This window comes from Protomyctophum parallelum, assembly GCF_964188405.1.
Source record: "Protomyctophum parallelum genome assembly, chromosome: 2".
Taxonomy (NCBI): Eukaryota; Metazoa; Chordata; class Actinopteri; order Myctophiformes; family Myctophidae; genus Protomyctophum; species Protomyctophum parallelum.
In genome coordinates, this window is record NC_139699.1 from 30530427 (window position 1) to 30554435 (window position 24009).

The 24009-nt window shown below is 41.5% G+C and overlaps 1 protein-coding gene across 4 annotated transcripts in view; it reads right to left on the reverse strand.

Annotated features, from left to right (window-relative positions):
- The window catches only part of neo1a (neogenin 1a), a 193068-nt gene extending 171021 nt beyond the window's left edge, over nt 1–22047 (reverse strand). For all 4 annotated transcript variants that reach the window (XM_083759839.1, XM_083759838.1, XM_083759837.1 and 1 more), the window contains exon 1: nt 21440–22047. In XM_083759839.1, the coding sequence (XP_083615965.1) occupies nt 21440–21533 (94 nt within the window). In that variant the 5' untranslated portion in view covers nt 21534–22047. The remainder of the gene's footprint in view (nt 1–21439) is intronic.
- Nucleotides 22048–24009: the final 1962 nt, after the last annotated feature.

The window sequence follows — 24009 nt, forward strand, 5'->3', positions numbered from 1 at the left end:
AATAGGTCCTCACTAATAATCATGATTAAAAAAAATTCTACTCAATCTGTGTCTCATAGGAGGGCTGTGGGCAGTTCAGAAACCTCTCAAACTTCGCATTGCAACTTTTCAGGACTAGAAAGCCTGCATTTTCTATTAGCTTGGATTTCCCATCGATGATGTCACTGGTGGACGGGTTTCTGAACTGCCCACAGCCCTCCTACACAGACTGAGTAGAAAAGATTTGTTATTTATAACTGAGGACCTATTATATGAAGATGAAAAGTGGTGAAGTGGTCCTTTAAGAGATTATTGCTGGGTACATGTAAACTATGCAGGGCCATTTGATTCCATTTAGTACACTCTCAAGAATAAAGAGTATCACTATCAGTGCACACTGCACAGTCCATTAGCATTGCATGTATTAATGGACATTATCCCTCAAAGTTAATACCACTGATGATCATCTCACATAGCAGAACTAAGAGTTTAGTGTATATGTTGCCCTCTGACAATGTGAAAACATTCAGGCCAGAGTGATTGAGTATTCTCCTGTATATGCAAAGCATTGTGTCAACAGCAGTGCAATCCTCCCTCTTAACAGACAGTATTGCTGGATTCTATGCATCGCTTAAAGCTCCATTAAGGCACTCACACAAACATATAGGAGGATATTAAGTTAGAGCAGATAAACATAATCCCGTGGAAGTGGGTGGACAGGCACTCTGTGAAGGAATGTCTGCCGGGAATGTTGTAAACCTGTCCTTAATCTGTCAACCGGGCCTCCTGCTGAGCCCCCCCATCCCAACACACAGAAACACACACACCCCCTTTTTCTTGTCATTGATTCTATTATACTTTAGTTTGACCGTGACAGCAGGATAAGAGCTAAGTGTCTGACAGTGTCTGGCAGCATCTCTTTTTGAGAGGAAATCTACTAACCGCCATGGAGGTGTTCGATATTCACTGTGACTGTGCGACACAAGAGATGCTGTCAGCCTGTCTGCTATGGAAAAACAACCCTGGCTAGAACGCCCAACACTACAGCACATGTTGTATATCATCGAATATACAACTTGTGCTGTCAGGTCAAGAGCACCTCTACCATAGTAACCCACTCTGTCTGGCCAACAACATGAAACGGAAGAGCCATTTTGTTTCCTGTATAATAGACACGCCTAAACACATTTAATCCGTCCGATTGTCATGATAGAGAGCAACAAGGCAGTGTCAATCTACAAACTAAACAAGACAACTGGGAGCCAAGTCAGTCCACATTAAATTCCAAGGGATTGAATTAGGGAGCTTTTCCAGATCAAAATGTCATTACGTATGGTATATATGTTAAATGAAATTTTAGATGATGGCTAGATTCTAGTCTAATGACCATGCCTACAATGCCAACATGAAAAACAAAACAAAATATCGTTACAATGGAAATAGGATGAGTAAGATTCATTTTTCACAAAAGCTTCTCTTCTTATTCAACCATCGTTCTCATCCAATCACATCCCTACAGACAGTATGTGGCTGGCGTGCTGCACTTTCTTGCATCTGGATTCAGATATCATCTAACAAAATAAAATAAAAATCTCTGTGCAAAATTACTGTCACTCAAAATGAGCTAAACTCATAAACTGTGAGAGGGTCTGGCCAACATTCAGCATGATGTTGGATCTCAACAAAGCAGTTAGTTAGAACAGTCAGTTAATACTAACTGACTAACTAGTTACTGAGGCAAGTTGCAACTGGCAATTAGAAAGATCATTCCGTTGACCAACACATGCTCACAAAGTAACGTAGAGTCACTTTGAGAGAATCATTTACAATGCGTTTATCTTGTTAACAGCCTGGCAAGAAGAGGAGAACGAAACATGGTTTGCCCTATATTTTTGTCTAAATATCAATTCAAATTGCAGTTCTGTCCTTGACTTGGCTTCATTTCCTCATCACCACACACGATAACAGCTACTGTTGCAAAGCAATGGACGGGCCGGACGCAATATGTGTAGTTGTGTACAGCAGGTAGCCAATATTCAACAATGTTCCTGTTAGGAGGCAGGTGGGCCTGTGTCTGACGGCGAATGTTTGGGAGCTGCAGGCTGTGTGGCCTGCCCTGTGCAGTGATGATGTATGCACACCTGCCATGGTTGCTGGCCAGCAAGTTTCACAGCTGAAATAAAAGGGGGATGGGGAAGGTATGAAAGGGTGGGGGGTGCCCGAGAGAGGGGCAGCAGACGCCTTGCCTGGGGGGGGGGGGGGGGGGGGCTTGGGGGAGCTGTATCCATTATTAATGGTCGCTTGCTGTATGGGGAAAGAGATCTAATGTGGCAGTCAAGGTTGTAGTGAGTGCATAGTCGGCAAAGAGGGATTCTCTTGCTACGCCTCATTCTGACACACTAAAGCCTGAATTATACTTGGTTGTGCGCCTACGTCACAGACCAAAAATAATAAAATTGACTAATACAAGCACAAGCTGAGCATGTAGTTCTGCTAATTTTGTCATGCAACTAAGAATGAAGCATTACACTTTGACACATTCCACCTTCGTTTTTGTCTATAACAGAGACTGCAGAGTAGACACAATTTCATCAGGCAGCAGTGGCATATCTAAATCAATTAGTACAATTATGTATGGGTTCAATACAATTACACAAAAATAAATATATAGTGTAGGCCTTGATAATATGCTAATGCTTAAGTTTCACATTTACATATTTGTTCATTGTTTTACTGCCGAAGTGCTCATTAGCAGGTTGATTCTTGAGGAATGTGCTAATCAATGTGTTTACAGACAATATTCAACAGTGAATATAAATCTACACATCTCCAGTGATATGTGCATTTGTGCAAGGACGGTGCATACCAGACATTTGTTTTCCACTCAAATGTTGTCCAATTCAATTTCTACAATCAAAACATGAAGCCACAATTTTTAAGGAATCTCTGTCCACCTCACCATATAATATTGTTAGGCTATTTGGTGGGTTCCCACTTCCCAGTTTACACACTTTTGAGAAACAGCCGAAACAGCAGCAGCACAAATTTAATAAAAAAGAGAGAAAGATGATGACACAACGGCATATTGACATTAATAAAATAAAAAAAGATGCTTAAAACAAATGGCTGGTTATTAGTCGCATGAGGGAAAAGCCCCTGGCTTCCAAACAGCTACGGCTGGCCAAATCACTGTGCCACCGTGGAGAATCTAATACAATTACACAAACAGAGGTGTTGAGGGGGAGGAGGGGGGGGGGGGGGGGAGTTAGGGCTTTGACAGAGAATGATGAAGCCAACATCAAACACAGTGCTGATAAATGGAAAGCAGGGGGTGGCTGACCAAAGGATGAGAAGGGGGGTGGGGGCTAAGGCTGTTATTGATTGTGCTGCTTGTGTTCTAGTAGTAGTAGGGAGGGTGTGTGTGTGTGTGTGTGTGTGTGTGTGTGTGTGTGTGTGTGTGTGTGTGTGTGTGTGTGTGTGTGTGTGTGTGTGTGTGTGTGTGTGTGTGTGTGTGTGTCAGAGATGGAAGGGCAGGGTTCGCCCCGCGGGCAGCAGTTAAAGCCATGTGCCCCCCTGAGAACACACCAACAAGCCTCCAGTGAGCGGCCCATTGGTCACACTAAATATCTGATCGACACACAGACAACCACCACTACGAACCCACCTCGTCACCATCCCCCCTCCTATAAACACACACTGCACAGCAATTCATTCAGGACTGATTGAAATTCAAAAAGGAGCCTTGACGCCACAGGCATAGACAGAGATGGGCGGAGGAGGCAGAGGGGGTTAGCAGTTTCGTCTCGCTGGGGCCCTATAAAAAACAGATGCTAAATCACTTAACTACCCTTAAATTAACTGCCCGGGATTCTACTGGGATGCGCTGAAATCTGTATACCAGTCGACAAGACGCTGCATGAATCTGTAGCGTAGTGGGTAGACACTTGGCATTAAGTGAAGCACACGGCTGGAGGCTAAACAGACTACAACAAAAGGAGGGCTGGCCTCATCAACCCTTTTCCTCACAAGTCACATTCCAAACAAGTCACTGTATGGCTACATCAATACCGTTCCCACATCATTAGAGGGGAGAAATCTAAAAGGGAAAAATATATGGTCAAACTGACAATGGCATTAGTTAGATGAAGCTCTACTTTGAAGGACCACTGCGATCTTCTACCCTGCCATCCAATGCCAATTTATTGGAAATTAAGTCCTTGCGCTTCTGGTGACTGACGATGCAGTGCGTGTGTCTCATATTCTCAGAGGAGAGGCTTTGCTCCAGATTTATCGCTTCATCTCATCTCATTTCCTTTTCGTATGCTAGTAAATCCCAGGTAAAGTGGACAGGGAACAGCCTGAGATTGGATGCCTGGACTTAATCTGTGCATATCCGTAATGCTCAAGTAGGCCTACTTAGTTTTAGCCATTATGTGTACCACATTATATCTACTGATCCTTCACGTACGGTTGGAGCCATAATGATCCAAACTGGTCCATTTGGGGTCCATTAGATTTTTTAGGATGTACCTTCATTAATGAAGACCTGAATAAGGTACAACTTAAAAGCTAATGTCTACATTTGGAGAGAGTGAACACTGCTGCATCATAAATCATTGCATTTGTGTCATGCTAAAGTTGGCTTCATTGAAAAAGTATCCTCAATCCACAAAGCTACATTACCAATGTTCTCAAATACAGGTCATCACCAGCTCAAATAAGCTTATGTTACATTAAAGGACATAACTGCCTTCCTCTAGAGGGATACACAGGTGGTAGTTTAACCCTGCCTGTTGGTGTGACTCAGCACTGCATACCAGAGGAAAATGAGGATGTTGCAGCCAGGTGTAGCGACCAAATAGTAAACACCTAGCTGCTGAGGACTTCCGCAGGCTCCACACTTTTGTTTTGTGTCCCATATAAAGTTCCAGAGTGACAATTCAGTTTTTCTGCATGTAATTCATATGGCAAGGTCTATAAATTGTGTGGAGAGATGCCTGCCTTGGGTTGTTCTGGAATCTGGACTAAAATACTGAGTTACCTTTTGCAACAATCTGATTCACAAAGGGCAGAATATCCCCTAAAGCGGTTCAATATGCAATTCAATATTTCCTCAATATACAGACAGAGAGAGAAAACAAGACTCTCATACTCCAAAAATAATATGCAAAATAATAATAAATATTAAATAATAATAAAAAACTGCCTTGTTGACAGTTTTTGTTAAATTTGTATTTGAAACAAAGTAATTAATTTGTTACAAAGTAACAAATCAACAACATAACAGTAGTGGCTATAGGTTCTGAGCTTCAGATCTGACATTTCTCACCAACAGAAAATGAACAACAACGAGAATCTGTATGAGCGTGTTGTGTTACTAATTGACTAAACTGGTCAAATAGGGACACAACAAGCTCGCTCCTACTTTTTGTTGCTAGCGCTGTGCTTCACAGTGGCTAAAAAGGGGTGGTGGTGGTGGTGGGTGCGGGGGTGACACTATTTACTCAGCGGAGGAAAGACATGAGGCCCTAGCTTCCTAATGGCTTCCTGCATTTCACGCTATCGTTTCCACTCAGGAAATCTTATCAATACAGGCTGCCCCTGTGTTGACCAAAAACAACACCACACACATGGATGCTGAACTTTTATTAAGCACCTTTGAAAAAGGTTTAAGTAATGATCTTTTGCCATTTTGTCTAAAAAACTAAATCACACCTGTGTGAAGTGAGGGGCGCTAATATATTAAAGTCTAACTCATGTTGATTAGGTGATGTAATGGTGATGTAAAACAAACGGTGACAAAACAAACATTAAATTATCTTTATTGTTAATGGCATTTAATGTTTGTGTTAGGGACAAGATGACTAAAAACAAACATTAAACCTGTATACAGTATATAATGGAACTAAATTTCTATTTCATCACCATATTTTTTGGGGTGAGTTTTAGGGCAAGAAGTGGGGAAACATGTATGTTAAATAACTAATTTCTAAGACAGAGAGGCCCATTTCCATGATATTCTCCAAAGAGGTTATTAAGATAAATATGTTGGGGATACTGCATTATGTGCCAACCACACGTTGGCAGTATTCACGTTGGTGAAAACATCTGTATTATCTTACCCAAACAGTAGACAAAGTCTCTCAAAAACAAATTTGCTATTTGACTGTTCAGCCTCATCATACAAAAGTTAACAAGCCACCTGAAGATCCAACCATCTCAAAATATAGCGCACCTCTGGATTGTAGTGCTATATTTCAGAGAGAATGATTGAAAAAGCATAATGTAATCATATCTGAGGAACCACACTTCTGTATTGCAGCTTGTTTCAATCCGGTCCTTGGTATTGTAGTAGAGTTTGGCCTAATAAATCAGTTCATAAGAACAAAGGAGTGTTTGTTTAGACATTTGCACCCAGCAACACAGTCCCAATGCAAATTTACCGTAACTTGTTGTACGGTAAATCCTACAGATGTAAATATATTGCAATATTGGTATCATCATCGATCGATAATCGATATTGGTGAATATGACCATGGGAATAATCAATATCATGTACCCATAGTCGCAAGGCCAACCAATTCCTTTGTCATTGAAAATTAATGACAAGCATTGCTAGCATGGGGGCTGTGCCGTAGTCTCACGGGGGACACTTGAACCCCTGACCCCCCCACCTCGGTCATTTGGGGCCAATGGGGGTGCGTGACACGGCTCTGGTCCAGCGACACTGCCCCGCCAGGCTGGGAATGCAGCGGAACTGTCAGGGGAAAGGCAGAGAGGACAAAGGACACCATGGTCTGCAGAGGGTTAGGGAACTTCATCATTAGGTCCCCCAGTCAGTCTCAGAACAAAAAGCACCCCACTAGCCAGCATTGGCTAATAAAATCTCTACCCCTTTGTAACTTCAACCAGTTCTGACAACGTCAATGAAAGGACGTGAAAGGAGTTTAATGTGGACTTAGATTTAATGAAACTGTTAATCTCTTGGATGGATAAGCCATTGCTGCATGGGGAATGTTATTAGGGTTGACAGTAACCATAAACAGATGTGAATTAAGCTCCTTTTCACACTTTTCTGTGAAATGTAATTTTTCATTCAGCGTTGTTGGACCATATTCCACTCGCACAAGGTATAAATAGACAGCAGGACATGTTTTAGGCTTCCGCTTTCCGTGTGTCTGTGTGTGTATCACTTATATTTGAATACATGTGTTCACTAAATCATGAATGTCATGCGTATGCACTCAGGTCTAATTCAAACCACTCCAAACTAGAAAAAGTGCCCTTCTGGGCACAGGTCTCCACCAGGTTATCCACAGATCCGTGCAGTTAGAGGTAAAAACACTTTTCGGCCAGTTATAGCGCCACCTTGAGGCTGAGTTGAAATTGTTCATGTGGCATTTCGTCCTCGGCCTAGTGGGAATGTGCGTGCACAATTTCACGGAAATCACGCGATGTGTTCATGATTTGCAGCATTTTGTTTGAAACTGAGCACTCCTGTGAACTTTGGAAGCCAATCTTAACCAATCAGGATGGAGTCTGAGAAATCTGAAAGACCCGTTTCGTTGAATGGCTCTAGAGAGACTGTGTACTAATTTGCGTGATGTTTGGACAAAATCTGTAGGTGTACTGTGAAAAAACTTGTTTTGCACAAAGCGGCCTCCTGGTGGCTCTATAACAGGCCGTTCTGGAAAGTTTGGGGCAGAGGTTCATCGTTGGCATCCAGGGAGTGTGTGTGCAAAATTTGGCATCGACCGGGTTAACGGTGGCCGAGATTAGCTGTTCACGGACACACGGACGGACACACACACGGACGGACGGACACACACACGGACGGACGGACACACGGACGGACGAAGTGCAAAACATACTCTCCCCACATGCCTTCGGCCTGGTGGAGACAATAAATGGATAATGTATATGAAACCAGAAAATGTATTTAGGTAGCTGTCCAATGAACAATCAAAGTGGTTTCCTGCAGTGCCTTCCTTCTCATGCCCTCACACATTTCCAAGTGGAATGCAGTTGGTCCCAACATGGGATATGTTGTGGCTTTACATAGTTCAAAATACCTAGTAGTGGCCGCTTGTCAAGTTGTCAGATATAGCATCTGGAGTCAGTTGAATCAGTTTTGTACAACATACTGTACAAGGTAGAGGCAAGGAAGCAACCAAGTGCTCAGGAGATGTGCAGATATACAAAATATAAAAATATTAAAAAGGTACTCCTAGGATCAATCGGGATAACACATCTATAGAAAAAAGATCCCGGCACACAGACATGTTTCGACCTATACTGGTCTTCATCAGGGCTAATTCTAGCCCTGATGAAGACCTGTATAGGTCGAAACATGTCGGTTTAATAAACTTTTCCTCCTTTTTAACTATTAAGTGTGCCCGGACCTCCACTTTTTTCTATACTGTACAAGGTGTTTGTTAGGCAAAAGGGGTCTCACCCCACCTCTCTAGCTCTTTAGTAAACAGAAAATACATTTTCAGGTCGGGATACCAAATGTATCCAATCAAAAGAGAGCATTCCAGTTCCAATTTTGTCTGTTCAAAAAAGAAATGGTCCTGTGTGAATAGTCTCTTGAATAGTTTTAAGAGTTTTTGTCCAGATATGTACATTTGTCCTATGGTCATAGCAAATAGACAACTACCGGTACATGTAATTATAGCCATTAAAATCTGTCCCCCATCCTTGTTGATAGGGTATCTCGTTAGGGTTGCAAGGTAGCAGCTGGCAGCCCATCCCTCCCCATTAATGTCCCACCACGCTAAAACCTCTGCCGTTTAACTCCCCCCACCCCCCTTCTGCAAACATGTCCCTCTTGTCTCATATGACATGTGTCTGGGGGTCTTGTACTGGAATGCCACTTGACTGCCATTCTGCAGGTGCTCCCGGCTGCTGTCCCCCGTCCATTTTGTTATGGGTGGGGTGGGCTGTTTGCCGGGTCAAGGTTCAAGGGACAAAGCTTTAGGCAGTGGTTTTCAAAGCCCGTTTCCACTTGGAGCCCCTCTTATTACATTGGACAAAAGCTGCGCGCATATGCACACACACGCACACACATGCACGGGCACACACACGCACACGGGCAAAAGATAATAATGACAAGTTGCACTTCACTTCACATTGAGATCAAAAGCCCCCCCTTCCACAGGTTGAGAACCACTAAGGAACCAGTAACCACCAGTAGTGTAAGGTAGGCTTGGGCGATATTGATTTTTGGATATCGGTATTGATACCGTGAATAATATCGCGATTATCGGTATTATCGATTATCAGCCTTTTTAATTTGGCTGGAACCCGAAATGCTGCCAAACAGCAGTATTTCCAGATGTTTTTTTATGAACCAACTTGCTAGGACTCGTTACTCTCACCGGCGCCATGTTTTGTTTACTTTCCTGGGCGGAGGCGGTCCGACAACGCTGCTGTCGCCTCGTTGCCGTAATTCAGCGTCAGTGCCAGTCAATGCATGGACACTAAGTTATTAGGCAAATTATAGTCGTTTAAAATGAAATACTTGTAAATTCATCACAGACACACACATACAGTTATGTAGATGTTTATTTAAAAGAAAATCCATATTTACATGACGGTAAAATTATGATATTGGGTATTATTTTCGATATTATTCGATATTCGATTTCGATATTATTTATATAGTCCACGATATTACCGATATTGATTTTAAATATCGCGATAAACGATAATATCGATATATTGCCCAAGCCTAGTGTAAGGGACTTGATACAGCTGCTTTCTATCACTGCCTGGCTTGTCATGACCTTCAGGCAGATGGGCGCATCCCATCTCCATGGGCTAACATCCTCCGACTCCTCGCCATGTTCACCCTGTCTCCGTCTAGATCAAGCAGAGGAAGGTCATATCTGTATTTAGCTCAGGGGATTGTTGTCCCAGATGCTGTGCTCAGTTTCTTCATCAACCTGAGGGAGTTGAGCCCAGCTGTCCTGTGACATGTAGGGCCAACGATTCAGAAAAGACCTGTCACAATCCTTCTTGCAGCCACGTCGAGAGCATCACCTGGAGATAAGCAAAACAGCCTCCAACATACTGGAAAATAGCACATGTCCGTTTTTTTAAATTACTGTTCTGAAGGGGCCTTATTCTGACTGTAAAATCCTGAGTTCATTTAACATTTGGTAGAAAACAAATTACTAAATTTTGTCCAGATCGCCCAGCCCTACCAAAAACAATGGGCCCTCCGAACGGTATTGTATAGTGCGTGAACTGACAGAAGTTTTTGAAATCACCCAGAGGCTACCGTTTTCCACTGTAGCAATATCTGAGCTCGACATTTGCAACAGCAAAAATATTTAGGCTACCGTCTCCAACTCCACCAAGCATGACAATCAATTCCTCATTGGTCATGCCGTTATATCCCTTTCCATAAGACTTAGCCTACAGCTTACTTTATAACATTTTATTAAAGCTGTTGAACATGTCTAAATTACTGATGATGTTGTGACCATGTCTAAAGAACAGAAAATTTGTCATCAATATAGGAGCTTCGGAGGAGCACCTTTATTCAAGTTTCAAGGGGCAAAAAATAGCATGATTCTAAAGAGCCAATTCCATTACATCTTGCTAGTGCAAAAAAGACTTTGAGCCTTAATTTCACAATTTCGGCTGCCTCTTTTGAACTGTTAGCGTTAGCCGTGTTCCGAGTTGAGAAGAAACGGCCTCCAATAACACCAAAAAGCGACTTCACTCTGTGCAGGTTGATGCCAAATGGGAGAGCGAAACAGCACAAAAGAGTCTCTATCTTGTGCTGGACTTCGCAAAGATTAAATTTTGTTTTGGTTTCAATAGCAGACAAGCAAAAACGTTTTGCAGGGATCACCATAGCAGCAGGTGAAACTGTGGGAAACTGTGAGTCTGTGGGAGGAGCAGATGACATGTAGTCTGTTACTTATTGTTGTCCATTAGTTACTTAAAGCAGAGTCTAGTCTTATAACAACATCTGCAACCTCCGATCCGTGTAAAACTTGTGGATTCAACTCAAGTTGCTAAAACTGTGTCTGGGGAGTGCCATGGAAAATGTAGGCTACTGATGCCATTTTGACACTTTCTTCTTTTCTGTCTCCATTTTATTTTAACTAGGCCTGCCATGGCTAAAAGTGTAGTGTAGTGGTTTGCATGTATATTTGACTAAAGTACAAAGGCAAACAAAAACTCTTGAGTTGTTAAACTGCCCACATACAAAACATTTGGAGGAAACTGTAACTTTAGAACTGCAAATGTTCTGAGCCTGCTCACCATGTTCATGCTAAGCAATTCAATAAAAACGTAAGTAGGAATCTTTAAAGGTGTAGTGAAACGGAAATAGTGGGCATTTTATTTTGAAGTTTCAGCTTGAAATGCTGGCTCTAGATCAGAGCGTCCCTTACAGGCTATGGGTCCTATAGGTCCGTCTCATGCACGCACATGCACAGTGGTTTGACAGAGAGTGACAGAGAGACGGCAGAAAAGCCAGGAGATTTTTTTCTAACCTGTACACAACCTATTAGGGATGTGTAAATGTGTCCAAAATGAAAATCGATTTGTATAATTCAATATTAACGATTAATCGATTAATCGGGGGGGGGGGGTTTATAATTTCCTTTTTTTTTTTTTTTCTTTTTTAATGAACCCTACAAATAAAAAATAATCTTCCCCCCAAGGGGTACCTAAGTCAAAAAAGTTTGGGAACCCCTGATGTAGTTGATTAATAATAATTGTAACTCTTGAGAGTTAATAAGGGTCCATTTGTTTACTAACTCCATCTTTTAAATGAGGACCACTGGTGGTCCCTGGACCACTGTTGATCCAATTGATCACCATAGCAACCCCAGCCTAGGCCTGATTAGGTAAATTCCCAACACCTGCTAAATCCTCCAAACCTGTATCTTGATTGGAATCAATCTCCACTCACACTCCTCTCAGTCATGCAGCTACACAGACACATCCCAGGCACACTTTGGTAGGCATATAGCCCTGTCCTGTTTGGATGACAATATTGCCTTTCCAACAGATTATCATAAAAAAAAAAACTGGGAAAAAAAAGAAAAAAAAACGATTATCGATTATTAATTTTCATAATCGATTTCGGGTCCTATCAACGATAATCGATTAATCGATTAATCGGACCCATCCCTACAACCTATATACATATGTTAGGGTGATGATTAGGTTGAAAAGGAGTAATACACTCTGGATGTCATCTTGAATTGGATTAAAAACGGAGGATTTCTGTAATTAGTAGCACCTGTGTTTGGACGGACACGCAGATATGGGAATCAAACTGGTGAGCTTCATTTTTATTGGCTTTTATTGATGTGGGCCTCGACACGTCATCACGCAGCACGTTTTCATGATGGTCTGGGATTTTGCATATTGTAATATGGTAACTTTCCTCTTCTACCCCGGACTGTGCAAGTGGAGGGGTTGAATTGAATCCTGACCATCAGCTCAGAATGTGTGTCCGATCCTGTGTCTAGGTGAGACATAAGCCTTAAAGACCTAGTGAAATGAAAAATATGTTTTTCACACTTTTAGACCACATCCGTGGTCATACCTAACAATGGAAGCCAAAAAAATTGGAACATTTTCTTTTGTGTATTTTTATATCAAAAGTCATACAAAAATGGAAAGAAAACTTAAGAGGTGCTGGAGCCACAAAGGGAACATGAGAAAGAAATAAAGGGAAGCTCTGCACACTCAGATCTGCGCACAATCAATGTATTAATTTGGCAAGCTTTCGGTCTACTGATGCCTGAAGAAGGTCAGTAGACCGAAAGCTTGCCAAATAAATACATTGATTGTGCGCAGATCTGAGTGTGCGGAGCTTCCCTTTATTTCTATATCAAAAGTCATAAAATCGAATTTTAATTACTTGCTGAAAACGAAAACGTACTGCGTGATGATCAATAAAAGCAATATCATTACCATTGCTGCATGTATCGTCCTGCAAACACAGGTGCTTTTGATCACAAACTACTCCGTTTTTAATCCCATTCAAGATGACATCCAGAGTTCCAGACAGTGTATTACTCGGTTTAAACTTAATCATCACGCTAAAATATGTATCTGAAAACAATATAGGTTATAAATAAGCCACATAGCAGTAAACTGGTACAGCTGGCAGACTGTCTGTGACTTGTAAACAAACACCCATGCGTCCTGCCTGTAGCATAGCTACTGTCTCATCACCTGAAGGGATCGCTCTGATTGGTTCAGAAACTTCAGAGCCAGCATTTCAAGCTGAAACTTCGAAATAAAATGCCCAAATTAACCATTTCACCCCATCTTTAATACTTTCAAAAAGCGGCAAAATAAATTGTGAAACTAAACAGATCTACAAGCACGTTGTGAGCTTGTAGATGTAAAACAAACATTAAACGCCATTAACAATTTAGAGACAATATGATGTAAATGACACATTATGACGTACATTTTTGTTTACAAAACAAACATTGAACTAAAGACAAACATTAAACCAGCTGTGTATAGGAGGGGCTAGCGCCCCTCAAAAATGTGGCATAATCAAAATTGTTGCAAAGCTAGAACTCTCTCTTTTGTTTTGCAAGCTCAACACACACTAAATTATGTTACAAAACCTGTCAACTGCACAAGAACACATTGATGTATGGTCAATGAACAAAGAATAATAGCCACATTTCTCACCACCTATCGCAGTTAAAACTAGGTAAAACAAACACCTTTTTTTTTAACTAGAAAACTCTCTGAACCTCCCTGATAAAAACAGCTGCTCATCCCCAGATGGGTGGCACACGCCTATACAAATACCCGTACAAACATACACATCCCACCATATCTGAAGCTGCCAAAAGCCACAGGGCCAGGCACAAGACGATGGTAGGCAGCTTGTTTGAGCAGTGTTCACAATCCTCTCTCTGTGACTGACTGCCCACACCCCCTCCAGCACATGAAGTGCTCCTTTGACCTGACTGAAGTGAGAGAGAGAGTGAGAGAGAGATACATGACCATGAGCAATTGAGACTGCACCGTCTGAACAAGAATATGGTGTCACACTCACACAACCAGTGAGTGAAGATGAGGATGAGTGAGGTTTAGAAGAAATTCAAACAATACAAGTTAATTTGGTCAGCAAATTAGGTCAGCCCTGGCCTGCCCTTGTATTGTTAGGACCACAGAAGATCCATCAAAAGAATTATGACTAACTGGGTCAGGGTTAACAAGGTTCAAATTGCACTAGCCAAATTGGGCAATGCCCCCCCCCCCCCCCCCCCCCCATGGAAATAAGACGGATTCTTCTCCTCTTGTTTTTTTAAATGCTCATAAATTGTCTTTGATAGAATGTGCATTTGCGCACGTTTAGGATTTTGTTTATTCGACTCTGCAGCCGAGGAGGTTTTTAATATTCAGGTCAATCCTTCACCCCCTTGATGGCATCCAAAAGCACGGTGGAGGTATAACTTCAGGTCTGTGAAGTGCAGTTCTTAATGACATTTATAATAACCATATAATTATGAGCTAATATAATAAGCAAAATTAATTACATGAAATTATATTAATATATTTCCCATGTGTATTAGGCTATTAGGCTGTATAGTTAAGTTTAAAGCAAAGACATGGTGAATCGCAGCGTAACTGTAAACCCATTCAAAAGTGAAATCGACAGGATTCCCTCAGGTGTAGAAACATCTGTCAACTGTGAAAGACACTTGGAGACTATCATCTCCATCTCTCTCAGAGTTTTGAGATAAAGATTTCACAGATGAATATGCTGGAAACATCAAGCTCTGATTCTCCAGCTTCAGGCAAGAAGCTTTGCAAACAATCCTCCCTTTTATGTTTCTTGTTATGCAGGGCTACGGGAAGGGTATGGGTTCAGTATAAACTATAAAATAAACAAAGCCTAGCTCTCATTAGGCTAGGCTCATCTGACAAGCACAGATTGTATGTGTCATATAATCCTCAGTAGCTGATGCCCAATGGCAGCACACAACAACAAGGGCACGGGGCAGAACCAACAGAACGTTTTAGGAAAAGTTTAGGTCAAGTCCTCTTGCTGAGCTTGCCTTGCGTAATATTCATTTGGAACAACCACCATGCCTATCAATTATTTTGGGTCGACATGATTTCCAGGTGAAATTATAAAAATTGAATGTGGACTGGATTGCCGGATCAGATGGGAATGGGGTTGCTCTCCGACTTCATGTGACCAACCTATGGTCAGACAAATTTGGTCAAGGTTTCAGCCCAATCAGAGACCGAGAATATTTGTATGAATATATGTCTGTAGCCTACTCTGGCGGTGTGCAGTTCTGTCTTCTGTGCACAAGACATTTGGTGCTGATCGGTCCAATGAGATTAGCTCCTCACAGACTGTCCAACCCTCATAGACAGAGCTAGACTACTGCAGAGTCACTCCGTACAAACCTCTTCTTGACAACACCAAGGTGATTATTTTAAATATTACTTCATACACATATTTGTCATTTGCTGACATCATGCCATGATTCTGAGAGGCATGCATTGATTAGAACATGAGACAACAGAAGCTTGGCTCCTCTTCTGTCTTTGTAAGCCAGGACGTGAAACGGCTATGCAAAAGAGATGCATTAACTAGGACCGCACACTGCAGTCATGCATAAATGAAATGGCAATGTCGTTATATGATATGTTTTATGAGGCTAATGGTTATTTTCATCTAAGATATTATACATGTGTTCTGAAAAACGCTTCAATCAACACAGCTTTCGAATTTGTTCACAGGTAGCCCTGAAACATGACATTCAGATTTCAAATATAAAGTAATAACTCACCACATGTGCCACGGGTGTTAGAAATTTGCTGGGACAGCAATTAGCACTGCTGCATTGTTTATTAAAAGGCATTTTTATCCGAGCGCCCCGTCTATTTCTCTCAAACGGAGTGCATTCGGAAAATTCACAGTTGCACACCGGAAGTGCACTTGCCTATTACTGTAATTTCCGGACTATAAAGCGCACCTGAATAGGGGTGGGTCCCGAACCTCGGGACCAAGTATGTACCGAACCGAACTTGCCTGGGTACCGGGTACCCATTACAATAATTCAATTTCGGTTCTCTCTATCGGTTCCCACAGACACGCGGTCACACGCTATTTATTTATTTTCTACCCTTTTAATAGAAGCGCAGGGAACAGAGCTGATCTACAAGCCCACACCGCGTTGCATCAGCGACGCGTTGTGGGCTTGTGGCTTGCAGAGGCGGGGCTATTTCTCTGCGTGGAGTTGTCGAGGAGTGTAGAGACAGAGAGAGAGACGCGCTGTGTAGAGAAGCATTGAAGCAACATCATTATTAAAGTTTCTTAAACGTAATTTTCAAGTGAAGTTTATGGGAGGAAACTTTTAAGAGAGGGGACAGGAGTCTTGTGCCCTGCTGCCTGAGTTGCCTCACTGCATGACCATGCATGTGCGCTGCACAGCATTGAATCAACATCAACCCACCTCGGATGCGTGTGTGTGTGTGTGTGTGTGTGTGTGTGTGATCACGGCGTAGGGTCCAGACGCTCAATTAGTTTAGACTCTAAATTAATTAAATTAAACTCTAATTAACTTTAGAGCTTGCAGTCGAACTGTCGAAGAGAGGTGGCGAAAAAACAAGAAAAACAACAAATGATAGCATGCACATTTCTGTTAGCAAACCACAGCATGCAAGCCGCCTTTGTTTTCAATGATCCCACCATTCGCACGTCGGCAAATTGTTCTCACCTATCGGCTGGAGATGCCCCCCCCATTAGCGATGCTAATGTGTGTGTGTGTGTGTGTGTGTGTGTGTGTGTGTGTGTGTTGCTCTCAGATCTCAGACATGCTTTTATTTGTCATTGTCAGTAGTTAGTAGTAAGAGAAGTAGCCTACAATACTATTGCCCTGGGTAAATACAGAATAGATATATTATATTTAAAATAATCACTATATTATCCACAAATGGCTCAATAAAGGAGAGGATGTTACACTATTCATTGTACATTATATATATACTCAAATTGACATTGAGCTTTTTTGTTAAATAAACATTTGACCTCTTATTTAAGTTATTTTATACCATTTTGGAACCGAAATAGGGAACCGTTAAGAACCGGAATCGATAAGCAGAACCGGAATCGGTACCGGACTCGAAAAAATCCTAACGATACCCATCCCTACACCTGAATTAGGGAAAAAACCGAATGTGTACATATACAAGCCACACTGGACTATAAGCTGCATAGAGGCCATAGCCAGCCATAGAGATAGATTTAGAATGCTTTGGCCGATAGCTGTAAAAATCCATAGATTAGCCCACCGTTGTATAGGCCGCAGGGTTCAAAGCATGGGAAAAAGTAGCGGCTTATAGTCCGGAAATTACAGTAGTTTGTATCGGCAGTGCGGTCAGCGTGCCTATATCGAACACACCAGTGTTTCAGAGTGCCACACTCCTCCCGAACGATAAAGGCGCATAGTACTAATCAATATCATCATCATGATGTTCCGAGTGAACAGAACAATGGCAAACCAAAGGACATCTTGCCAAGGCACGAATATGTGACGTGAATCCTGGCCAATCGATTAAGTTGACAGATTGGTTAGACCAATCAGGGAAGCCGGTGCTCACACACTTCCCAAACACACAGAGATTGGGTGCATCCCCCACAGACCCACAGATCGTGTTGTTTTTCGGAAACAGTTGGTCCGATCACTGCACATATGGAACACACAACTCCTCCGTCCAAGGGTCAGACGGTGCCCGAGTTATACCCGGGACAGCAGACAGAACACAGGCTTCATTAATTAATGAGCCAAAACGCATTCCATGTTCATATTATCAGTTAACATGACCAAAAAACAGCAGCTTGTTTCCCACAATTCAAATGACTTGATTATTTTGATCTCCCTGGTGTGTGAATGCATCATGAAAATTATTCAACACCAGAAAAACAACAAGAGTTTAGCTATTGCAGTGTTTGAGTGACATTAATGTGATGGGTGGACAACAGAGAGACCCATTGTTTTACCTGAATCATATGCAATATTAATGTGGGAGGGACATTGGGGGGGGGGGGGGGGGGGGGGGGAGGCAAATATAGTAAACACACAGCAGTCACAGGCTCAGCCATGACAGCAATGCTACAACAAATTGTTTCCGGCATAATGTTATAATTGACCTAAATGCCGTTATATCAACAGGGTCCTATCCCTGTTGATATAACAGCATTTAATTGATTAAAAAAGGTTATTATGTCTGTATCAGAAATTACTTTGGACAGGTGAGAAACTTTAGTTAAACTTGAACTTGTAAGTACTTGTACTTGAATGTTGGCAAAATATGAAAACATTTGTTTTTTGTTTTTGTGATTAGATCAGCAGGTACCAACCAATTTTAATTAAAGCTAAATTATCAGTCTCTCCATCCCTAAAACCTAGCAGCATCTCCATGGGAGATGAAAACATTAGTGAAACGGATTAATCAAACATTTGGCCAAGTGTGCAATTATCCATCTCTCAGTGGAGAGAGGTCATTAGGACTTCATGAGCAATTGCAACCTATAAATAAAAGATCAGAAAACAGTGAAATTTACGGGAAAGACAGCAGTTGAGTCTCCAGGGCAACTGTGTCATCCTGCTGACAATTGTGGTGTATTGTTGCTCTGAGGACCGGTGCTAAACAATTAAGTAGCCTACCTCTGTAAATTTGATAGACAGCCTGCTATACTGCAGTTGTGAGATGTGCCGACATGTTGGGGACAATGGACATAGAAAAAGTTTGATTAATTATAAATAAGAATGGCCATATAAACACAGATTAAACATTTATATATTTTTTAATCCACCTGCCATATACATGATACATTTAGAATCACCTTAACATCCCAAAACCCTGCTTAGACAAAGATGTTAGATGATGTTCTTTGTCCACTGAAAGGGCCCTAAATGTAGCAAAGAAAACACTGGTTGTTGTTTTTAATGTCTGTGGCACTGTGGCAGTGCATCCAAGGTGGTCTGAGAGGATAAAACCCCATGAGAGTGGTCTGTGGGAGCAGAAAGGGTTGCCAAATGTTTACGTTTCAGCAAGCTATTTGCATTGTCTGCTGGGAGACAATCAGTGCGCAATTCCCTCCAAGAAGGATTAGAGAGATAAGATAGGAGCCAAATGGATTTTACACTCATCTGACAAGGAGTTGTTTACAAAGACAAACTTTCAGAAGAATTGAAAAGAGTTTAGTGAACAATTTTGAGCTGAGAGAGGAGAATGGATGCATAGCAGCAATGTGTAGCGCCGCGGTTTGACTCCTCAATATATGGCAGAACTTTTCAGGTTGTTTAAACTAAAACTATGCATATTCATTATGCCTGTCCCCAGAGGCAGATGGGAACCAATGAGCACGGAGGAGATGGATTGAAACTCTTTTAAGCTAGGGTTGCAACTCTGCCAACTTTGATAAAAAAAAAGTTCTGGCCATGGTTCCACTTTGCTAAGGACTGCAGTGTGGACCTCAAAGAAATGTGTTTCGAATAAACAGATATTTTCAGTGAGGGGGACCCCACAATTAGTAATTTGAGACTCTCTCCGCGTGTGGGTCCCAGTCCAATTCTCTGGAATCAATCAGAGCTCCCAAAGGAACTCCCCGCTCCCCTTAATCTCCTGGTTTTATTACTTTCCAGACAGTCGGCCTGTTTCACCCTACCCCCATTTCTCTTTTGTACTGATCTCTAGCAAAGCCAAGGAGGGGCCTTTTTTCTCTCTTTCTCCTCTCCCCTTTGCTTCTACCACATGGAGGAGAGGGTCTTTTATCACTCTCCACATGCAACAGCTCAACAGCTAGCTAGCTGTGGTCCATCACCAGAAGACCTCTCTTCTCTCCACATTCTCATAACCTGAACAGTAACCTGAACAGTAACCCTATAAAAGCGAAGGCTGCATTTTGAACATCCAATACACCCCCCCCACACACACACACACACACACACACACACACACACCAAGACAAAACCATTATACATTTAAGCATTGCTTACAGTGAATTCAACTACTACTTTCACTGATGAACTGGGTTGTTGAAAGGGGAAGCTATTTGTGTTGAATCATATTAATTTGCCATGATGAAGTAGTCTATGTGAGCTGTTGAATGAGGTATGTGTTGTGTATGTTATTCTAATGGGCGAAAGTGCATGCGATTTCTTTTCATCACTCTTCCACAGTGACTCAGTCACATGTGCTTGAGTGATTAAAGTAGCCTACACAGACTGTGCCGAAGAATAGAGCTGAGCAAGTCAGTAGTACCTGAATTAATTTAACTAATTTAAGACTAGCATAACAGGGGGAGTCTAAATTCACCAAAGCAATACGACCAATGCACATACATACATACTCTCTGCTCGTTCAAAAGGATTTAACAGAAGCAAATGCATTGTGTACCGTTTATCCATCAGCTAAACCTGTATTGACGCCCAGGTAATGAGATGTCTGCTGGACTGATGATGCTCGCTTAATACCTGACAGTGAGCCCTAATGAGTCTTCAGCCTCAGACAGTGCATGGTTTTACAGACCCAGGCCAGGTCCTTGCCAGTGCCACCCTCCTTCAGTTATATGATTGCAATGGCAGACATAGCCGATTCTAGGCTACACATGCCATTTTAACTGGCAAATAACAAAATAATTTAAAAAAAAGCCAAGTGCGTTTTAGTGAAAACGTCAGTGAGGTGTACAGTAGGCAGATCCGATGGCTGCTGGCATAAAGAAAAGAAGACTCAAATACAAATAGAAAGATCTGTCGACATTTCCGATAGAACACCTCAGCAGACAATAGGGACTTTAGAGAAAAAGAGTGTAGCATTGTATCAACATAGGAAGGGATTTTACATTTTATATCCAATCATTAAATTACACTGCTTTAGCAGTGTAATTAAAAAGCAGTGTAAGATGTGATGTTCCATTTGAAAACGGAGAACATCAAATATCAAAGAGGCATTTTAAATCTGAGGCCTTTTGTATACTATTGAAATAGTTTGGTGAAAAAATGCTGCTAATTGTCCCAAAGTGTCTACAAAAGACTGCTGCTATTTGGGGTTTTTTAAAGCTTCATATCCTGTATAACAAGTATATAACGACGCAATCTAGCTAAAAGCTCTGTTTTAACACAATGCTGTAGTGTGTACCCATCCAACTGTATATTCTTTCCCCATTTCTTTAAACGGTTTTCACTTTTTTCATTATTTTGACACTTGCTTTGGCAATGTAAACGTATTCCTCGTGTAGTGCCAATAAAGCTCCTTTGAATTGAATTGAAAACACATAGCTGGGTACCTTGAAACTGTAGTGTATAGCATGTCTGTTGGAGCTAATAACTTGCATTCCAAGGTTTACTAACTCGTGATACATTGTAACTTTTAACGGGGGCATTCAACAATAACATGTTGCATTCTGGAGACAATGTTGCGAATGCCTTACCTTTGTCGACATGTCTTGTTGCCACGGTGGTCGCCGTGCAGAGAAAGGTGAGACAGAGGAGAGAGAGGGGCGACCGTGCTCCCCGCTCGGCCATCACTTTTCAAAAAAGAAATCTTTGCAGGCTTCTCGAACCCCGGGCAAAATCCGTGTTTTTATATCCTCGGCCACCTCCTGAAATACACTCCCAAGACAAAACGGAGGAGGAAAAAAAAGTTCAATGTCTCACCTACGAAATATACCCAAACATCCGGAACCAGCGACTTTTAAAACTGGCCCGGATGAAACATGTAGATGGTTCGGAAAGAAACCGCAGGTTAAAGTGTTTTCTCAACTTGGTCGAGGCTTTTTCTTTTGGGGAGGGGGGGGGGAAGTCGAAGGAAAACTGAAATCAATCCATTGCCGCGGCGGCACCGGCACAGGCAAACGCGCGCTATTACACGATAATACACCGATACGATCTATTCCGATGAACGTGCCAGACGCGTAAAACCCAAGAATAGCGACAATAGAAAAGATATGAAGATCCGACTCAGCTCGGAGTAGAAACGCCAGCGCAGCCACCTCCTGCTCACGACACGAACAGAACGTAGACGCAGCAGCGCATGGAAGGGCTGGATTCCCACACGGCTCCCCGGAAAACAGGGTGTGGAGTAGAGCGCTACCACGGAAGTTGGGATTGTGGCTTACTGTACAGGCAAAACCTAAAACATGGTGTTTATGAGTCGACTGACTCCCACTCACATGCTGTTAGTAGCGTAGCCACAGCCAATAACCAGGCAAAATCACAACTCGCTCAAACAATTTATTTGATCTGTTTGATCTATTTTGAGATTTCCTGATGCAGCTATAAAAATAATATCTGGGATAAAAATATTGACTATTGATTGATTGATTGAAGTATAACAGATTGGAGAATTACAGTATGCTAGGCCTACAATTCAAGCACAACTAAATACAAAACTGTTAACTTGTTTACAATATTCATCATAACAGGGCACGCATAGGCTACATTATCTAATTGACTTTATTCAGTACGTTGTCGGTGTATGTCGTGACTCGTATAGGCTCAGGCTACTTGCAGGTGTGTCAGGAATGGACGGGCGTTGTTTGGATTATGGATATGTGGATTTATTTTCAGTTTGGTCACTGTCTTTCGGATCCATTTAACGTTTTATCATGAATTAATTAATTAATTAATTCGTTCATTCATTCATTCATTCATTCATTCATTCATTCATTCATTCATTCATTCATTCATTCATTCATGGGTTATATATTTTGTCTCCCTGCTCTTCGATTGAGACATTTAGATCGTGTCAAAGCAGGTCCATGTCTCACCTACACACAGATCTGACACAAATTTTTACCTGAAGGTCAAGATTCAATTCATCCCCTGAGCAAGCAGGCAGGCTCTTATGCTAAAGTTATATGTAGGATGATAAATAGCATGCATATCTTTACTTTGGTCAACATCATCATTGTTAGTAGCCTCAACTAGTTCAAAAATATCTTAAGTAAAGTAAAGTAAACTGTTGAATTATAATAATATGCCTATTGTAATCTCATATAACTCATTCATGAAGGCTAGACCTATAAAGCCCCTTCATGTGGCCTATATATGCTTGGGGTGTATAGCTGCAGTCAACATTATTGCTTATTTATGTTTAATCCAAATATTAGGAAAACTGTATTTCCTGTAGATAAACAAGATACAGCATTATTTACATTTCATCCAAACATGACTCACAGAGTATATATGTGCATGCTGGCTGTAAATCAAATAATGAGATTGAGTCTTACATTTCAGATCAAGTTGCTTAAAATAATATTGTTATGAAGGTAGAGTGCGGTTACCAGTTTTGGGGTTTAAAAGTCTCGCCTAAATAGCCTAATGATCAAATTTGAACAAGAAATCTAAGATTTTTTTTTTTTGTCAATTATTTTTATATAAATATCTGTAGATAATTACAAGGCTTTCTTGTATCCCATTCATCATTAGCCTATAATGCAGTGAAATAGATATGAGATAAAAGAGAAGAAGAACAATGCTGTCTTGCTTTAGTGTGTGAGCTGAGCATTGGCAGAGAAGGACAATGAAGACATGCCTGTTTGGAAAGCAGCAAGATAACACAGCACACTTAGAAACATGGAAGAGCTCCACCAACTGGTTCAAGTGTTCTATAACATGCTAGTAGAGATAATTCCCCTTATGTGCATGACAAAGCATTATGCCATTGGGTTAAGTGTCTCATAGTTGAGTTGACAGTCTAGTTGACAGTATAAAACGTATATTATATAAAACGTCATTGGTGAATGCCCCCTTCACCCTCCTTTTTTCCTTTTTTTTGTGAAGTCCACAAAGTCCACAACTGACACTGTACTGTTCTATTTAGCCTTTGGTCATATTAACCCATTTTGGTGTTAGCATTATGTTATGCTTTAGCTATTAAAAAATAGCAGATCTACAAAGCTCATAGCACGCCACCGAGTGGCGCGCTACGAGCTTGTAGGTCTGCTATTTTTGAAAAATCGACTGACATAGAAACATAGCTTTTTCAGAAAACTGTCAG